Below are 16,619 nucleotides of genomic sequence, written 5' to 3'. Positions count from 1 at the left end.
CATGTGCCTGAGAGTGTTGCACAAATTCTCTTTGACCTCTGTCACCCTGCTGCTGTGAGCATCCCATGCCCACCCACCCCCTGGGTGAGGAACCCTTTCCTGATCTTCACCTAAACCTGCCCTGACACAGCTCCAGCTGCTCCCTCGGCTCCTGGCACACAGAGCAGAGATGGGAGCTGCCCCTCCCTTCCCCTCGATGATGTCTCCCCTCATTCCCCTCCTCTCCAGCCCCTTCCCCACCTGGGCAGGTGCTCGGCAGTGCTCTGCCTCTGTGACACCCAACCCCTGGGGATGCACAGCACCTCCTGCTAACCCTGCTCTGCAGAGCCCCGAGTCTCTCACACCAAAGCGCTGCTCTGGGTTGGATGGGGGGCATCCAAGAGCTGTGATCCCGCTTTTCCCAGCGCCATGGGAAGCTGTGGCAGGAGCGCTGCCGGGCTGCTGCCATCTGCTGCCAGCACAGCACGGGCACAGCCCTGGTCCTTGAGCTGCAGAAAGGCACCACGGGGACATTTAGGAGGCTGCGCCCGTTGGAGCACAGCTTATAAAAAGGTAGGAACATTTTAATGCTGGTTTTGCAGACATCCCATAGGTCTGGAGCATTGCACTCCTGCAGGGAGTAGGTCAGGTAACTGTGGAAATGTGTTGGCATGCTGAAATGCAAATTTGAATGTTGCTGTTTCTTCAAGTGTTCTGGATCTTATAAAAATCCCATGATTATGCTCTGGAAGCAGAGTATTAATTGTTCTGTTTTGAAAACCATCCTGTCCCTATTGCTGTGCATTCAAAGGGGGAATCTCAGACAATAAATGTTCCTCCCCACTCACTTTGTTTTTTAAATTCATATCCTCAGCATATAGGTACTCCAGATAAGGCGTTAACATGCACAACAAAGGGTTCTTAGATGTTTCTAAGGATTTTCCATTCTTCAAGCATTGTTTTATTCATCTGCAGTGTCGTAGGTCTGTTTTCAGATGTCAGCAAAATCCGCCCTAACACATTTTCAATTAACATTTAAAGATACACACAGTCGAGATGTTTATGTACAGCCTCGAGGATGCAGTGATTACACTTGGGGCTGCAAGGATATGAGTTCAGTGCCTGGGTTTCCAGGGCCCCAGGAAGCAGCCAGATCTCTCCCTTGACTTAATTTCTCACATGAAACCCTCAAAGTTAGAAATTGTTTTGAGACAAACCATAAAAAAAAAAAAAAAAAAAAAATCTTCTGTGAAGGCTGTTTCTGGCAATAGTTCTGATACATTTTTTTCTTTGACCACACGACACCAATTGCCAAAGCTTAGAGATAGCAGTAAACTCAGCCCAGACAGAGAAAAAACAATGTTATCACCATTGTCACAAACTCTACCTCTGTTGTGTAGTCCTCTGCTCCATCAGGGGCTGCAGAGCAGAGCACCAGGTAGTGTGTGGCTCCCTGGGCTGCTTCCCAGCTCAGCCTCAGACTGTTGTGGCTCCGCTCAGAGACGCGCAGGGAGCGAGGGGAAGACAAAGGCACTAAAGGGAAAAATAAGGCACAAAGGTACCTGCAGTGAATGAGATGTGAAACAACTTAAAACCCAGGGGACACCTGGCTTTACAACAGCTACTGCAAGCTGGTGGGCACTTACCCCTTGCCTAACACAGTCTCTATGCTACAGAGAGCCTAATTCACTTGGAGACCATGGATTTAAAATTTTAATAAAAGCACCGAAGATTTGCAATATATTTCTAGCAGAGTGTGTTACTGCCACTTTCTGCTTTGCAGAATGACATAGGTGGAAAGGACCCCAGCCCAACCAGCTGCTCAAAGAACAGGTTGCTCAGGGGTCTTGTCTGGTTGAGTTCTGAGCGTCTCCACAGATAAAGAGAGCTGTAGGCAGGCTGAACCTGAGCTGGGAAATACCCAAGGCAGGCTGCAGTGTGAGGTGGTCAGAGCAGCATCAGCTCAGTTCTCTCTACTCACAGGTGGAGGTGACTCCTCTCAGCCCGTCGCCCGTGGCGCCGTCGTACACGGGGATCACCGACACCAGGTACTCCGTGTGCGAGGTCAGGTTGGACAGCTGCAGGGAGGACACTGCTCCCTCCAAAACCACCTGCAAGCACAAGGCAGGGCTCTCAGGGCAGGGAGTGCTGCTGCTCTTCAGTGGAACGGCTGAAGTGGCCGTCCCTGCCAGTGTGGCTGCCCCGTGGCAGATTTGTGCCCAAAGACATGAAGTGCAGTTCCCTCTGTGCTTTGCGCTAGGTAAATCTCTCCAAAACAGAGAGGTGAGAGGCAGAAAGGATTGCTGTCCTCTAAGCCTGGGATTTGTGCAAACACTGAGCACAAAACTCTAGTCATGCTCTCACTGAAATCAATGGAAATTCATGCACAACTTGGATTTGCTTTTTTTAAATCCTATCCATTGCAGATGAGTATCTTTGGACAGATCTCTGTACCCAAGTGTCCTCTTTGAGTCAAAACACATGATTTAGGGAGGGGATAACATTGGCTAAGAGAAAAATCAACCTTGTCACCCTATTACCTCATCACGTTTACACTCATTGTACATTAAATTTAATCTCTGGTTTAGCTGATGTCCCGCTCCCACCCTCTTTTTGTCCACCCCAGCCTATTTTAATTCCCAGCCACCATCTGGAATCTGTGGCAGCCTCAGGTGTCCAGGGAAAGGTCTCTCACCTCTCTGGGGGTCCCACCCTTGGATGGATAATACACAACCCTGTATTTCTTTGGTGGTCTCAGAGGAGGGCTCCAGGCCAAGTGCATGCTCTTGGAGGTCACAGCAGATATTTTCAGGTCAGTTGGGCTGAGCTGGGGACCCGTGCTCACAGGGGTGTCTTTCACAGCGCTGCCTAGGAATTAAAAACACAGTTATTTTCTTACATTCACACTTCTCATGCCAAACATACTTTCCAGCCCATAAATTTGAGTGACATTTTTCAAATCAAGTTGTAGTCTCCTTCCCTATAGAGTAGAGAAATTGTTCCAGGCTGCTCTGAAATAAATATTTTAAAACTGGGTGTACAGAGAACATAAATACTCCATAAAGAGCAGGCTATGTATTTTGCTGGGTGCTGCAAATAATTCTTCAACACAAGCCTGTGTTCCTCAATCACAAAAATTTTCAAAAATTACCAAGCAAAAATTACTTTGCTTTCTTTTGGAAGAAGCTCATTTTTCTTCAGCCTAACCTTCACCTTTGTAAAATGTCTATTTATGTCAAATACAAATAAATAAGAATAAATTAACTTATTTACATGAATGTCCTGAGCATTAAAATAAAATTATGCTTGAAATTTAGATGTTCCCATTCTGCTTAGGTCAATCTTAGAGCAAAAAGAGCTAGAAATATGTACATGATATTTCTCCTGAGGATCTAAGCTAACATCTGGAGGGGTTTTTCTTACTTTTCATCATGCAAACAGCTCCCTAGCAAAGGAAAGAAATGGCTGCTTGATTTGAACTTGAAAATGCCTTGGAGATCCAACATTCAAAATTTAGTGTATTAAAAAAAAAGTGTATATGTGTTTTATTATCTCCTTATCCCACTTCCACATTTACCCCATACTCTTTCCCTCGTATATTTTCATACTAGTTCTTCTGCTTTTTCTGTCTCTTTTTGGTTGGAAGAAACTCAGAAAAGGAGACGGATACAACACATTTACCACACCATATGATAAAGGAAGAGGGAAGGAATATAATGGTAATTCCCTATAATGGTAATTACTGTCATTAGGTGATTTTCTCCTCCAAGAGGAAGGGACATGGTGAGCAGTGGTGTGGGGGGATAGAATATAAGAAAATAAAGATAGTGCAGAAAGTAATCTCACCCCTAAGGAGCTGCAGCTGGGCCAGTTACCAAAGATTAGGAACAGGCCTGATTTTAACAGGCCACAGGTGTAACCAATGAAAAGAAGAGTAGGTTGGTTGGTTGAGAAGGGAATTGGAGCTGGTTGGCTACTTTGTGAAGAAGAAAGAGTCAGTGCTCTGAGGAGTTGCCCACCAAGAAGGTGTGAAACTTTTGCGATAAGGGGACAACAGCATGGAACCCCTGCAACAAGACGACAACACAGCAGGAAGGGAGGCCCCACTTCACCTGCGGATTCCTTGTGGCTCCTCTCCTTGATCCTGGTGCACAGGACCCGCGTGAGCTTGCCCACCAGGGAGCTGAGCAGGGGGAAGTCCAGCACGTTGTAGACGGTGAGCTCCAGCGGCTCCGAGGCCACCTGCCGCAGCTCCGCCTCGTCCGCGTTCTTCACCCCTGCCAACAGAGAACTTGAATTTGCAAACAACCCCAACATGGCAAGAGATGAGGATCTTGACTCTATGTTTCAGAAGGCTGATTTATTATTTTATGATATGTATTATATCAAAAGAAAATGATATATTAAAGCTCTACTAAAATAATAGAAGAAAGGATTTCATCAGAAGGCTAGCAAGGAATAGAAAGGAATGATAATAAAATCTTATGACTGACCAGAGAGTCCGAGACAGCTGGACTGTGATTGGCTGTTAATTAAAAACAACCATACGAGACCAATCAAAAATGCACCTGCTGCATTCCACGGCAGCAGATAATTGTTGTTTACATTTCGTTTCTGAGGCCTCTCAGCTTCTCAGGAGAAAAGATCCTAACACAAGGATTTTTTATAAAAGACGTCCATGACACCAGGATGAGAAACGCCCCACACAGGGCTTCACCAGCACACTGCTCTCCCAGCACAGTGATGTCTTTTCCTGCAGCAACCACCTCAGCCCAGCCTGGGAAGAGCTTTCTGCTCAGAAAACTTTTAGTGGCCTGGAGACAGCCTGGTAGATCTTCCTGCTGTTTTCCTGCCTCCTCACCACTTGCAGGCTTGGCTGTCAGAAAGGTAGATGTTTTTCAACCTGAGAGGCAGCTGGCATAAACATGAGGGACTGAATGAACAAATAACCATTTTATATTTATGAGGTGCCAGCGCTCCCCACAGAGAGCCTGTTGTTCGTCAGAACATCACGCTGCATTTCAACAGTCAGGGATGAGTAAAAAGCAGCCCTTTTATGTAACAGAATTTCTCCATCTCACAACATCCTCCATCCTTTGGCTCCCCCTCCTCATTAACTCTCTGCTGACCAAGCTCCACAGTGCAACTCATTTTGCTTCCCAGAGCTTGGTTCAAGGTTCCCTAATACTGTCCAAGGAGGCTCAGCAGCTCTCCTCCCTCCACTTACCTGCATGACCCTATGCAATAAACCCTCACTTCCATGTCCCCAACATAAATTAGCACTTAAACTTTTGGAGAATGTAATTTTAGGGGAGATTTTATGTAACTTTATTGCTCGTGTATCAGTCTCCAGCAGACCTCATGTGCTCCTCAAGGCCAGAGCTGCTCAAGGCCATTCTGTGTCTCAGTGTTGCTGGCAGACAGTGAAAAGCAGATAATGTTGTTATTCAGAGAAATGGAAAGTTGTGAGAGGCAGTAATTACACAGGAGGTCCCCTGCCATCCCCAATACAATGTTCTCTTGCCCAGTTCCACAGCTGAGAATATTGTTTTCATGGCACTGGTCCCTGAGGCTCCCAAAGGTCGTTAGATGGGAGGTGTGAAATCTCTAATGTGAATACCTTCCCCCAAAATAATACATCCTTTCAAGACACTGCCTGGGCTGAATAAATGAGTTAATTTTCATCTGAGCCACAATGTAATGAGGTCTCACCCACCACCCCAGTTCTACAGCCTCAGGATGCTTCTGTCAAAGTTGAGGGAATATAACCTTCAATTTGAAGATGACCAAAAATAGGTTGGCTTTGTCCTACAGCTTATCAATGGCTGTGATCTTACCAATGGCAAATATCTCTATGCCCAGGTTTTTCAAGGTCTGAGCAGCCAGGTTGGCATCATCCTGGGACTTCCCATCAGTCAGGAGGATTACCAACTTCTCAGCCTCCAGCCGGGCACCAGCGTCTGGTTTCAGATTCTGCTCCAGGACGTGGGTCAGTGCCAGACCTGGAGAGGGGCAGAGATGGAGGTTGTGCCACAGTCTTCCAAAAAAACCACATGTTTTCTCTCCTCCCTGGTGGCCACAGTCCCCACAGAGCCCGTAATCCATGGGAACAGCTTTCCCCACTGTTCAGAGCCCTGCCAGGTGGAGTTACCTGTAAAGGTGTTGCCGCCCTTGTACCGCAGGTTCCTCACAGCCTCCAGCAGCTGTTCCCTGGTGGAGTGAGCGCTCAGATCCCACTCTGTCCTGGGGTCACTGCTGTACTGGGACAGCCCTGGGGAAGACAGGAGCCGTGGGCATCCAGCCAGCCCTGGGGAGCTGCAGGAGCCCCACTCTGGGAACAGCTGTCAGGATTGGCAGGGAGCATGGCACCAAATAATGACAGGGACTGGGGGTGAGCACGTGGGGCTTCTAACTCCACTTTCTGCATGGTTCTGAGAAAATGGCATGAAGTTGAGTTAGGGGGGGTTTATGCTGGATATTGGGAAAAGGTTCTTCCCCCAGAGAGTGGTGGGGCACTGAACAGGCTCCCAGGGCAGTGGTCACAGTCCCAGGCTCACAGAGCTCAAGGAATGTTTGGATAATGCTCTCAGGCACAGGGTTGGATCTTTGGGGTGTTCTGTGCAGGGCCAGGACTTGGACTTGATGATCCTTTTGGGTCCCTCCCAAATTATAATATTCCACAATTCTGTGATTCTCTGGTCCTGCCATGCTGGCAGCAAAGCCATGCCTCAGACCCCACGGGGTACAGGGGTACACACCCTTATCATGATGATCACAGGTATTTGATAAGGTGTCAAGGTGAATCCAGGTCAAACAATGAGCTGCAAGGGCTGAGAAGGATTTACACCTTCCTATTTCATGTACAGCCTGGCTGCCAGCATCACTCAGAGCTGGAAGCAGCCTCACGCCCTGCTGAACCCACAGCAGCCCCAGTGGGGCATTGCCTCTGCACCCAGTGCGCTGGTGGCTGAGCACCTCATCAGACATGGCAGCAAATCCCAAAAGTGTCTCAGCATCATCACCCGACCCAAGGCTGCCCAAAGACAGCGCTGCTGCTCACTGTGCAGATATTTTTCATGGCCACTAGAGGCCAGAGCTTGCTGCCAGATGGAAAAAGCTTCCAAGAGCAGCTCAAGGACCCCATCCTAGAGAAATAACAGCTCCCAAGAGGAGCACATCACCACGGGGACAAGAGACCAAGGCCCCTTCAAACATCAGCATCCCAAGGTCAGGAAACAGGAGCATGTCCTACCTACTCTGATCTTGTCTTCTGCAATACTGAATGGGGAAATCAAATTGCTCAGGAACTCCTTGATGAGCTTGAAATTGTTGCGCCCGATGCTCCAGGAGCCATCCACAAGCAGGACAATGTCAGTCATGGCAGGAGTGTCACACTGAAACTGGGAGCCTGCAGGGGAAAGGTTGGATTCTGAGAGAAGCGGTTGTAAGGAGGAAAACCTGCTTCAGCTTTAAGATAAAAATCAGATCTGCTGTGCAAGGCCTTGTTTGGATGGTGGAATGGACCATCTGCCAGTCTGGCACATGTCAGCATCCTGTGAAAACCATGGAGCCAAGGATAACCCATCTCAGCACCTCAAAATGGAGTGGTGTGCAGCTGCACCTCTGCAAAGAAGGGGTTAAAGCTGTCAGGAAGCATGTGCTAACCCAAGCACTGCTCTCTGCAAGCTGTCAGCTCCGTTCCATCTCTGCCCCAGCCCACTGCTTCCTTTTATCTAGCTTAAGTCTCCAAGAATTGCAGGTGATTGCTTAATTCCATTCCATCACGAGATCCCCTGTGGGCTACAATTATTTCATGGCTTTATATTAAATCCAATCTCTCAGCAAAAACCTGCTGGCACTATGGATACTCCAGCTCTGCCTCCCTCCCCACCCCAGGCCTTCAGCTCAGCAGAGGATAAGATAAGGCATTTTGCTAATTGGATGCATCTTCCTTGAATATTGCTCAGATGGGGAATTTTCCATCTTTGGTGGAGGGGAAACAGATGATCCCACTGAGATTTATCAGGCTCCAAGGAGGTGTGTCTCCTCTCACAGATATGGATTTCTACTGGGCCAAAGGGGATGCTCTGGCCCATCCCATTGCCACCATTTCAGCAGAGCTGGGAGCCATCACAATCTCAACTGAATCTGAAGGATCCTCATGGATCTGTGAAACACAAAGAACAAGCCCAGAAGGAGGAGCAGGCTGGGTAACAAACACCCCTGGTGCTTGGAAAGGAAACACCTTGCAAAGGTCCATGGCTGGGGGTGCTCTGCTGAGGAACACAAATGCTTACATGAATCTGCCAGAAGCAGGGGGAGATGACAACGTGAAGAGAGAATGGTGCCAAATCAATTAAAATCAATAAATTAAATCATCTGGAAGGAATTTCTGGCCCAACTCCAGCTTTCCTGAGAATTCATGTTGTTCTACAGGACTCCAAATTTCTCCAGTGAGCTCTGACAGCTCCCAGAGCATGAGCTAGGGATTGGAAGCACAACCAGCAGCACTGTACTCTGGGGGGGCACAGGGTGGGCTGGAAAGCTGGAATTCAGTGAGTGTTAGGGAAAACAGCAGGGGAGAAGGAGCAGGACATGTCTGAACCCCCTCTCACCTCGTCTCAGTGAATCCTTTGGGGGTTTTTCTTTTCCTGGAGTCTCTCGCTCTGTGCTTGCAGGAGTGTGCTGGGATGATTTTGGGGTCGTTGATGCTGTTTCTGTCATGCTGGCCTCCACACTGGGCTGGTTTCTTGTAATTTCTCCTGAGCTCTTTGGCTGAACCCCCTTCTGCCTTTTCCTTTCAGCTCTGTCCTTTGCTGTGCTCCAAAGATAAAAATCCCATTGTCCCAAACTGTATTATCCCCATCCAACCCCACTCCTCAGCTGATTTATGCCACATTTAGCACAGGTTTAGGGGACTCAGAAAGGGTAAATTCCTACAATTTTATGGAAATTGGTGGGTGGATTGTCCCCACCTTCATTCATACCTCTCTGAGAGGGTTGCATGTGTGCTCAGGAGCTAATATTAAAGATGGGTCACATCAACAAGTGTGGTGTTCCCATTATCATCAATGATGAAAAACAATGAATGTTTATAAAATACAAATCAGGAAAAACATCCCATGGCACCTCATACCCCATTCCTCTCCAGAGCTCAGCAATCTGTGACCTGCAAACACCCTGAGCTAGTGCAAGACTTTTTTGGATAATGGCCCTGATGGATCTTTCTCCCATCAACAGGTGGAATTCCCTTTTGAGCCCATGGAAACACGAGACTGTAGTTACATACAGTCCTCAGCCAGGGAGGTTGAGGGAATCCTTCTTGTAGAGCACCTGCAGCCAGCCCTGGGACACAGAGCTTAGGGGAAAAAGCACCATCAGCTGCTCAGGGAGCAGCTTGCTCTCAAAGGATCCACATTCAGTCAAAGGATGGGTTTGCATCTGCTGAATTTGGATATCTGGACGTGCATTTTCAGCTTGGCTGGAATGAGGGGCAAATATTTTTAGGTGGTTTACTGTGTTTCTGTAGCTAAGAATTGTGTGCAAAGGATGACAGCAGGCTAGCAAGGCTCACTGTAAGAATATCTCTGATGAAGGGAGAAAATGAGGATGGTTTTAGGGACAGCTGAATGCCATGGTAGCATGGCACAGGCCATGGCTCAAAATCAACCCTGTGTGACTCCAGGATGGTGAGGGCACCCACCTGAGTGTGGCAGGGCAGTGTTCAGGGGTGGTGGGGTGTCCTCAGCCACCCCACTGTGCTCAGCTGCAGAGGAGGTGAGATTCTTTCCTGATGCAGCTCCTGCGTTCCTGCGGCTGTTTCTGGTCTGGGATGCATTTCTGAGCTCCTCTACTGTGGGAAGACCAAAAATAGAGAAATTGCACATCTAGACAGCCACAGTTCCCTCCCTCATCCCCTGGATTTTCCCCATCTCCCTTTCTAACCTTCCAACCAAAACAGTACCAGGCTCTGGGATTGCCGAGCACTCTGCAGGGCGTGCGCCAGAGCAGCCACATCCCCAAGAGCCTCAGCAGCTCTGAGTGGTGAAATTTAGCCCTCTCCACTTACTCACAAATTTCCTCTTGGCAAACAGGTCTTCCTGGGAGCCGTTGAGCACGTAGACCTGCAGGGTGTATTCCTTGGTGGGGCTCAGCCCTCCCACTGTGGCTTTGGGAGTCTTGGTTTTCAGCATGACTTCTTGCTCCGAGTCGCCTGAGGTGGGATGAAGCCACAGCTCAGAGCCTGTCAGAGCTTAAATTTGAGTTGACAGTAGCAAAAGCAGCACTGAAATGCAGGGAATGTCTGCCTAGGGACTGCAGTCAGCTCCTATTCATGCTTTAAATTTTGAGGAGCTCTAATTTTTTACTCTTTTTCTTCAATGTAGAGCTGGGAAGATTGAGGTGGGTTTTTTAAATCCCTGGTACGTGCCCAAATTAGAGAATTACTTCCTACCCAGTATTAGTACAACTTTCACCAGCTTCCCAAGGATTGTTGAGTGAAAAGCTGGTGTTGAGAGTGCAAAGACTGGCAATGCTTATGAAAACACCCAGCTGGTTGAGGCCATGTGTGACACAATGAGGAAGTGACTCGGAGCCTCTGGAGGTCACCGCTGGCCCTTGGACTCATCTTATCCCAGCTGTGCTGCCTCTGCCCCATCTGTCTGCAGGGCACAGCTCATTTCTGGGGCTGGCACTGCCTCCAGACCCTTCCACAGCTGTTTCTGAGCTGTTGGACCCTGTCCTGGGACTGGGATGGCTTGAGCAGCCAAGGGCAATGAGCAGAGGGAGCAAGGCAGTGACTGCTGCCCAGCACAGAGGGGCACAGCAGCTCCCTAAACCCCTCTGATAGAAAGGTCTGGAGCTTTGAATGATGGAGATGGATGTGTTCCTGCCCCAGCCATCCCTGTGCTCCTGCCTGGGGCTGGAAACTCCCCAGCCTGAGAGGGAAAGCCTCAGGCATGTGCTGTGGGGATTCCCTGCATTCCTGGGATGCTCATCAATCTCTGCTGAGCTGAGGCTCTGGGGGCAAGCAAGGAATGAGAAACCTGCTGCTCCAGGCCGGGAAACAGGTGGGGGCTGAGCTAAAATCGGGTGGATGATCACAGGAGCTGCCGCCCTGCACTCCTGCTCCCTTTTCCGGCTCACTGGGAACCAAATGCCAGCCACGATTGAGGATGGCTCAGCCCCTCCTCCCCACTGAGGGACATTGTGTCCTTCCTACAGCACCAGGTTCAATATCTGAAATCAGGGAGTAGGGGCAGGGAGCTGGAGGGATGAGCCTACCCACACAAATAGGGTCAGAGGCTTCCCATGCCATGTCCCTGCAGTGGAGGCAGAGCTGGGAGCTCCACAGAAGAGCCAGGCAAGGAACCTGTTTCATTTTTGTCTCACAGAGTCCCAAAGGACAGCATTTCTGGCTAAACCTTTCCCCCAGGATGAAGAGGGCTGAATTTCCTCCCTTTCCTGTGAAGGAGTGAAAAAGGGACAGTCCCTGCATTGGGTGGCACTACAGACTGCTCCCACGGTGGCCAGAGAGGCTCCTTGTCCCTGCTGTATGAGCTGCCCCGTGAAACCAGCCCTTGGAACCAGAGCAGGCTGTGGGTTAACTCCCTCTGCCTTGTCTCTGTTCCCCTGAAGTCTCAATAATGCTCACTTCTCATTTTTAGGTCCTGTTGTGCTCCAGGTGGAGCTCAGTCCCACTGAGCTCCGCTGGGGCCCAAGCCCAGGGTGTCAGCACGTACCTGCCATGGGCTTTACCCGAACTTTGTAGCCACTGATGTTCCCCTCAGTCTCTTTCCACTTCATCTGCAGCCTGTCTTCTGAGAGGACAGTGAGTTTCAGCCGGCCTGACCCTGGGGAGGAGGAGGAGGAGGAGGAGACGTGGCCGTGATGTTGTGGCTGCAATTCCTGCCACAAACCCCACTGCGCTGCCTCCCCCAAGGACATGGCAGTGCTTGTGGTACAAAGGGAGCCTTCCCCACCCCAGGCAAGTCCTCAGCATCCCCTGGAAGCTCCTGCATCCCCTTGCACCTCTGCAGGCCTGGAGCCTCCAGTGCAAGGAGGAGTTTCTCATTTATACCCCTGCAGAAAGGTAAAGCAGCCTCCCCACAGGTGGGGGCTTTCTCTGAACCTTTCATGCCCTGAAGGGCTCTCCCAGGAGCTTTCAGGGTGAATGTTATTTTACAGCAAGTGTGTTCAGTGCAAACACGTGAAATGGCAGGGCAGCAAATGGGCTCAAGCAAGGCTCCTCAATAGGCTTGGGATGCTCAGAAATACAGGAATTCCCCAGGTGATGGATCCCACACTTGTGCAGAATGATCATTTCAGAGGCAGCTCCAAGGACCAGCTGGGTTTAGAAAGAAGGAAATAAAAAGAAAGAAAAGCTGATAAAGTGTAAATAACAGCTCCTGGCAGGACCATAACTCATGGGCACCAGCTTGTATCAGTTTGCTGCAGGGAGCTGCAAGCTAAATGACAAATCCTGAGGGAAAAAATAGTATCAGACAAGGAGGTAAAGAGAAGAAAGAGAACATTCCTTTATCAGCTCCAGATTTCACAGCTATCTGTTAACCCAGCTAGATGGCTGAGCCCATTGTGTCACTCTTTGAATCCACGATTCCTGTCACACAAATGTCACCATATGAACGTTTCTCACTCAGCTGGATGCAGGATGGCAACTCAGCAGATTTCTCTCCCCTCCCTGTGACACTGTGCCCAGAGCTGCCTTTCCAGCAGGATGCCCTAATCTGCAGTGAGTGAGCACACCATAAACATCTGCACCCAAGGGCTCCCCCTCATTTGCAGCTGTCACCAATCTTTTTCCCTTTACAATTACTCATAAAAAAATAAATCTCAGAGTGACCTGGAGTTTCTGCTCAGTGCTGCCAAACTGCCACCCAGGGCTCCTCAGCTCCCTAATCTGGTCCTGCACTAATCCCTGACACCTCCTGACATCCCTGCCATGATGTCACCCCCCAGGAAAGCAGTGAGAGCTGGCACTGAGGGTCCTGCTTGTCTCAGCCCAACGTCTGGGCCTTAACCTCTCCCTGCAGAGACTTCCTGCAGGCTGCCCAACAAGCAGATAACTATTTTGGAGAAACAAAGCTCAGATTCACATCTCACCCCAGGCAAATCTGAAGAGGAAGAAAGAAAACAGGGGGAAGAGGGGTGAAGGGCAAAAAGCAAATCCTAAAATCACGCCTAAGAGAAATGGTAAAAGATCATGGAACAATGAGGGGAATTCATAGTTAGATTAAACATGGAGCTGTCTTCTTTTGGCCAAGTGTGGTCCAGCTCCTTGGGCATCACTCTAGGAGCCCAGAAGCGAAAAAGACAAGAATGTCCCCAGACAGACCAGAAAGGACATCATCCTCTAAAGCACCATTATGTGCTGGATGCAAATGATCCCCAGTGCCATGAAAGCTCCACTGTTTCCTTGCCCTGTGTTAGATGTGCACTGTTTGATGCTGTAACCTTGCTCTCAGGGAGTTAAACCCAAGCTTAACTGCAGAAGTCTGGAAGACACACAGCAGGGAGACACATCTGTCCCAGCCCTGCAGGGCCACCACCTCTCTAGAAACCTCTGTGCTCTTCAGACATAACCTAGAGGTGGCTCTTCCACATCAGAAAGGCTGTGCTGAGGTGCTGTAGGCATTTTCTGGGTAGCAGGATGATGCAGGATGAATCACCTCATGCTTTCTCACCCAGATGTTGCACCACATCTCACCACAAATACCCAAAGCAGGAAGGTGCAGTGTCTAAAGAAGCAAAAGCCTTTTCCTTCCTATTTCTCAGGCTCCCACAGATCACAGAAGTCCCTCATCGCTTGCACAGGCTGAAATGCATCCCTGATGGGCAGAACTGCTGCCAGGGATGGGGACAGGCCAGGCAGGGTGGGGAGGGATGGAGGGGCTCTCCCAGATGGGGCTCCTCAGCCCTCATTGCTCTTCATGCTTGGGAAAGGCTCTTTGGAGCTTCACCAGCACACAGCAGAGCACAGCAGCTCCCTGGAATAATGCCTGGCTCTGGGAATGCCCCTGACAGTGCTGTCACTGCCAGCAGGGAGGGCTGGGCTGCCCCAGGGCACACAAACCTCAGGAACAGCCCCAGCAGGGCAGGCAGGCTCCTTACCTTGGCCCACTCGTCCCCAGACATGGCTCAGCACAGGCAGGCAGGCAAGAAAGAACCAAGTGTGGATCAGCATTGTGAGCAGGACCTGCAAAAGGGCAAATGTCAGGGAGGAGAAGTAAAAGTTGTGTTTCACCACATCAAAATCCAGGTTTTGTCCATCCTCATTTAAGGCACCGCAAACTCTGGGCATCATGGATGGCACTGAAAGGATGGGGGAGAAGAGCACACAGATTTTCCTGCAATTCCTACACATTATTCTATCTTTTTGGTCCCTCCAGTATAGCTCTCAGTGCCTTGGGCTTAACTGTGTTTATAAACCTGGTGGGGAACACTCCTCTCCAGCCCTGCCTGGGGTGGGCACTGCTCTCTGGGCAGGACAATTCAGCACTGGAACTCCCAGTGATGGGCTCTGCTCTGACCATGGAAATCAACAACCCTGGCACATGATTGGACACAGAGATTCCAGAATAACCTCTGGTTTAAACTGTGCAGAAGTAATTAATTGTGGTTATCATGCCCACAATCATTCCAGGTGTACAGACAGCACGTTTCTCATATCCCTGGCATGCACACACCAATCACAAGGGGGAAAGCACAGAGAGGAGCACTCTGTAGCAGCCAGGCTCCTCAAACCACAGATTTAATGACATCACTTGCTGTGATAAAGCAATTTTGCTACAGGAAGGATCCACATACCCAGAGGAGTTTGTATGTGAGCAGCTTACAAAGAAGGGGTTACTTCTTCTTTCATTCCCAAGAAGATATATCCAGGATTTGTTGGGATAGTTGTGCTTTAATTTGTTCACCTGAACAGACTGAAAGCAGAGAGGACAGACTTACCCATGGCAGAGGATCAGAATTCTGAATCAGTTTGACTCAGAAATAACCTCTGCAGAGTGGCCAAAGCTCACTGCCAGCCTCAGCCCATGGACCCTGAGCACCCACAGTTGGCTTTTCCAGCCTGGATTTCAGCGCTGTTCCCTTTGGGTCAGGAATTTTGGGTCAGCAGAAAACCCCCCTGATGAAAGCAGTGCCACCCCCTCATCTGGCTCCCAGCAAACCAGGTTTTAAGAGCCTGTTGTTGGCCTTTTGTCATCTCTGTGCTCCACATTTCAGCCTCACTGCTTCTGGCAGAACCAGCCCTGCACCCCCTCCTGCAGGGACATCTCCCTTCCCTTCACCTTGATGGACAGGTATGCAGAGGCTCCTGGCAAATGCCTGATTCCCCCAAACACAGCAGCTTGGTAGCAATTTCAAGGAGAAATAAATATGCACATGAGTGAATGAGTGAGCCAGGCATGATCTGTTTAAATCAGATCTAAATTGCTGGAAGAATGAATGGAAAAACCTGCAAGTTGTAACAGGGAGTTGTTAACCACCCTTCTCTGTCTGTGGTTTCTTTTTTTTATTATTGAAGATGAATGGAACAACTGCAGTGTAACCAGAGCCTTTAGCCATGGGAAACACTTGCTTTATTTTTCCAGCTAATAAAATGAGGTCATTGTTTATAAAAAAACAGCAAACATTTGATAGGTGGCTTTCAGAACCCTGATTGTCACCTCCAGGAAAGCAGAGCCTGCCCTGGCTGCAGAGGTGTGTGTGCCAAACAGCAGCAAAAAGTCAGCATTTTTCACATCCCTTGAACTAAAATTTCATTTTGCAATGCCACCAAACTGCTCTTGATTTCCTTGAAACTTCTGTGCAACTGCTGACAAACAGGACACCAAACTCTGGCAAAAGCACAGGATTGTGTGGGATCTTTTCATGTTAACCAGGGTTATATGGGATCCAAAGTGCAGAATAATAAACTTCTCCAGCCTACACTGATTTGGGCTTACTGCAGGCTCTGATTCAGGCAGGAGCTCCCACCCTGCTGTGTCACTATGGATGAGTTCAGTGTTATCATAGAATAACAGACTGGTTTGGGCTGGAAGGGACCTTAAAGCTCATTTCATCCCACTCCTGCCATGGCAGGGACATTTTTCCACTGTCCCAGGCTGCTCCAAGTCCCATCCAACCTGGCCTTGGACACTTCCAGGGATGGGGCAGCCACAGCTGCTCTGGGTACCCTGTGCTCCCCACCCTGACAGTAATCCTGGTTTTAACCCAGATTGGGCACAGTTAGACCCCAGGGTGAGGATATTTTCTGTGATTAAAGCAAGAAACAGAGACTTCACCTCTTCTGCCATCTCAGAGGCAAACCCATCACCACTCTGCCTCTTCTCCAACACTCATTTTCCTAGCTGTAAATCAGGAATTAGAAATGCACCTGTCTGAAGTGGTGGAAGTCACACATCTGGAGGAGTTCCCACATCCCAAGCCCAAACTCCAGGACTCTGTGGTCCCTCCCCATCCATTTCTGCCCTCAGTGGTGCCAGCAGCCAGCCAGGCTGAGTGTGGGGCAGAGGGGAGCCCAGGGACAGCAGGCAGGGAGCCCACAGCACGCTGGTGCCTCTCTCCTGTTACTCACCCCAGGGAAGGAATGTGGAGACAGCAGCACATGGAGCAAG

General features: G+C 49.4%; 1 protein-coding gene across 1 annotated transcript in view; it reads right to left on the bottom strand.

The window, feature by feature from the left end:
- COL20A1 (collagen type XX alpha 1 chain) overlaps window positions 1-14,182 on the bottom strand; it is a 48,485-nt gene extending 34,303 nt beyond the window's left edge. Inside the window, exons 1-12 of the mRNA XM_054274830.1 lie at window positions 14,110-14,182; window positions 11,721-11,831; window positions 10,049-10,192; window positions 9,683-9,832; window positions 8,595-8,795; window positions 7,232-7,387; window positions 6,131-6,250; window positions 5,817-5,981; window positions 4,092-4,256; window positions 2,675-2,847; window positions 1,961-2,090; window positions 1,367-1,512 (exon numbers count right to left, since the gene is read on the bottom strand). Coding sequence (XP_054130805.1) covers window positions 1,367-1,512; window positions 1,961-2,090; window positions 2,675-2,847; window positions 4,092-4,256; window positions 5,817-5,981; window positions 6,131-6,250; window positions 7,232-7,387; window positions 8,595-8,795; window positions 9,683-9,832; window positions 10,049-10,192; window positions 11,721-11,831; window positions 14,110-14,182 — 1,734 coding nt within the window. The remainder of the gene's footprint in view (window positions 1-1,366; window positions 1,513-1,960; window positions 2,091-2,674; window positions 2,848-4,091; window positions 4,257-5,816; window positions 5,982-6,130; window positions 6,251-7,231; window positions 7,388-8,594; window positions 8,796-9,682; window positions 9,833-10,048; window positions 10,193-11,720; window positions 11,832-14,109) is intronic.
- Between the last annotated feature and the right edge of the window lie 2,437 nt (window positions 14,183-16,619).

Source organism: Melozone crissalis, unplaced genomic scaffold (genome assembly GCF_028551555.1).
Source record: "Melozone crissalis strain CALT ecotype California unplaced genomic scaffold, PUWL_Pcris_2 ptg000017l_1, whole genome shotgun sequence".
Taxonomy (NCBI): domain Eukaryota; kingdom Metazoa; phylum Chordata; class Aves; order Passeriformes; family Passerellidae; genus Melozone; species Melozone crissalis.
The sequence above is the reverse complement of the archived record's forward strand: the minus strand, read 5'-3'. Positions and strand labels throughout refer to the sequence as shown.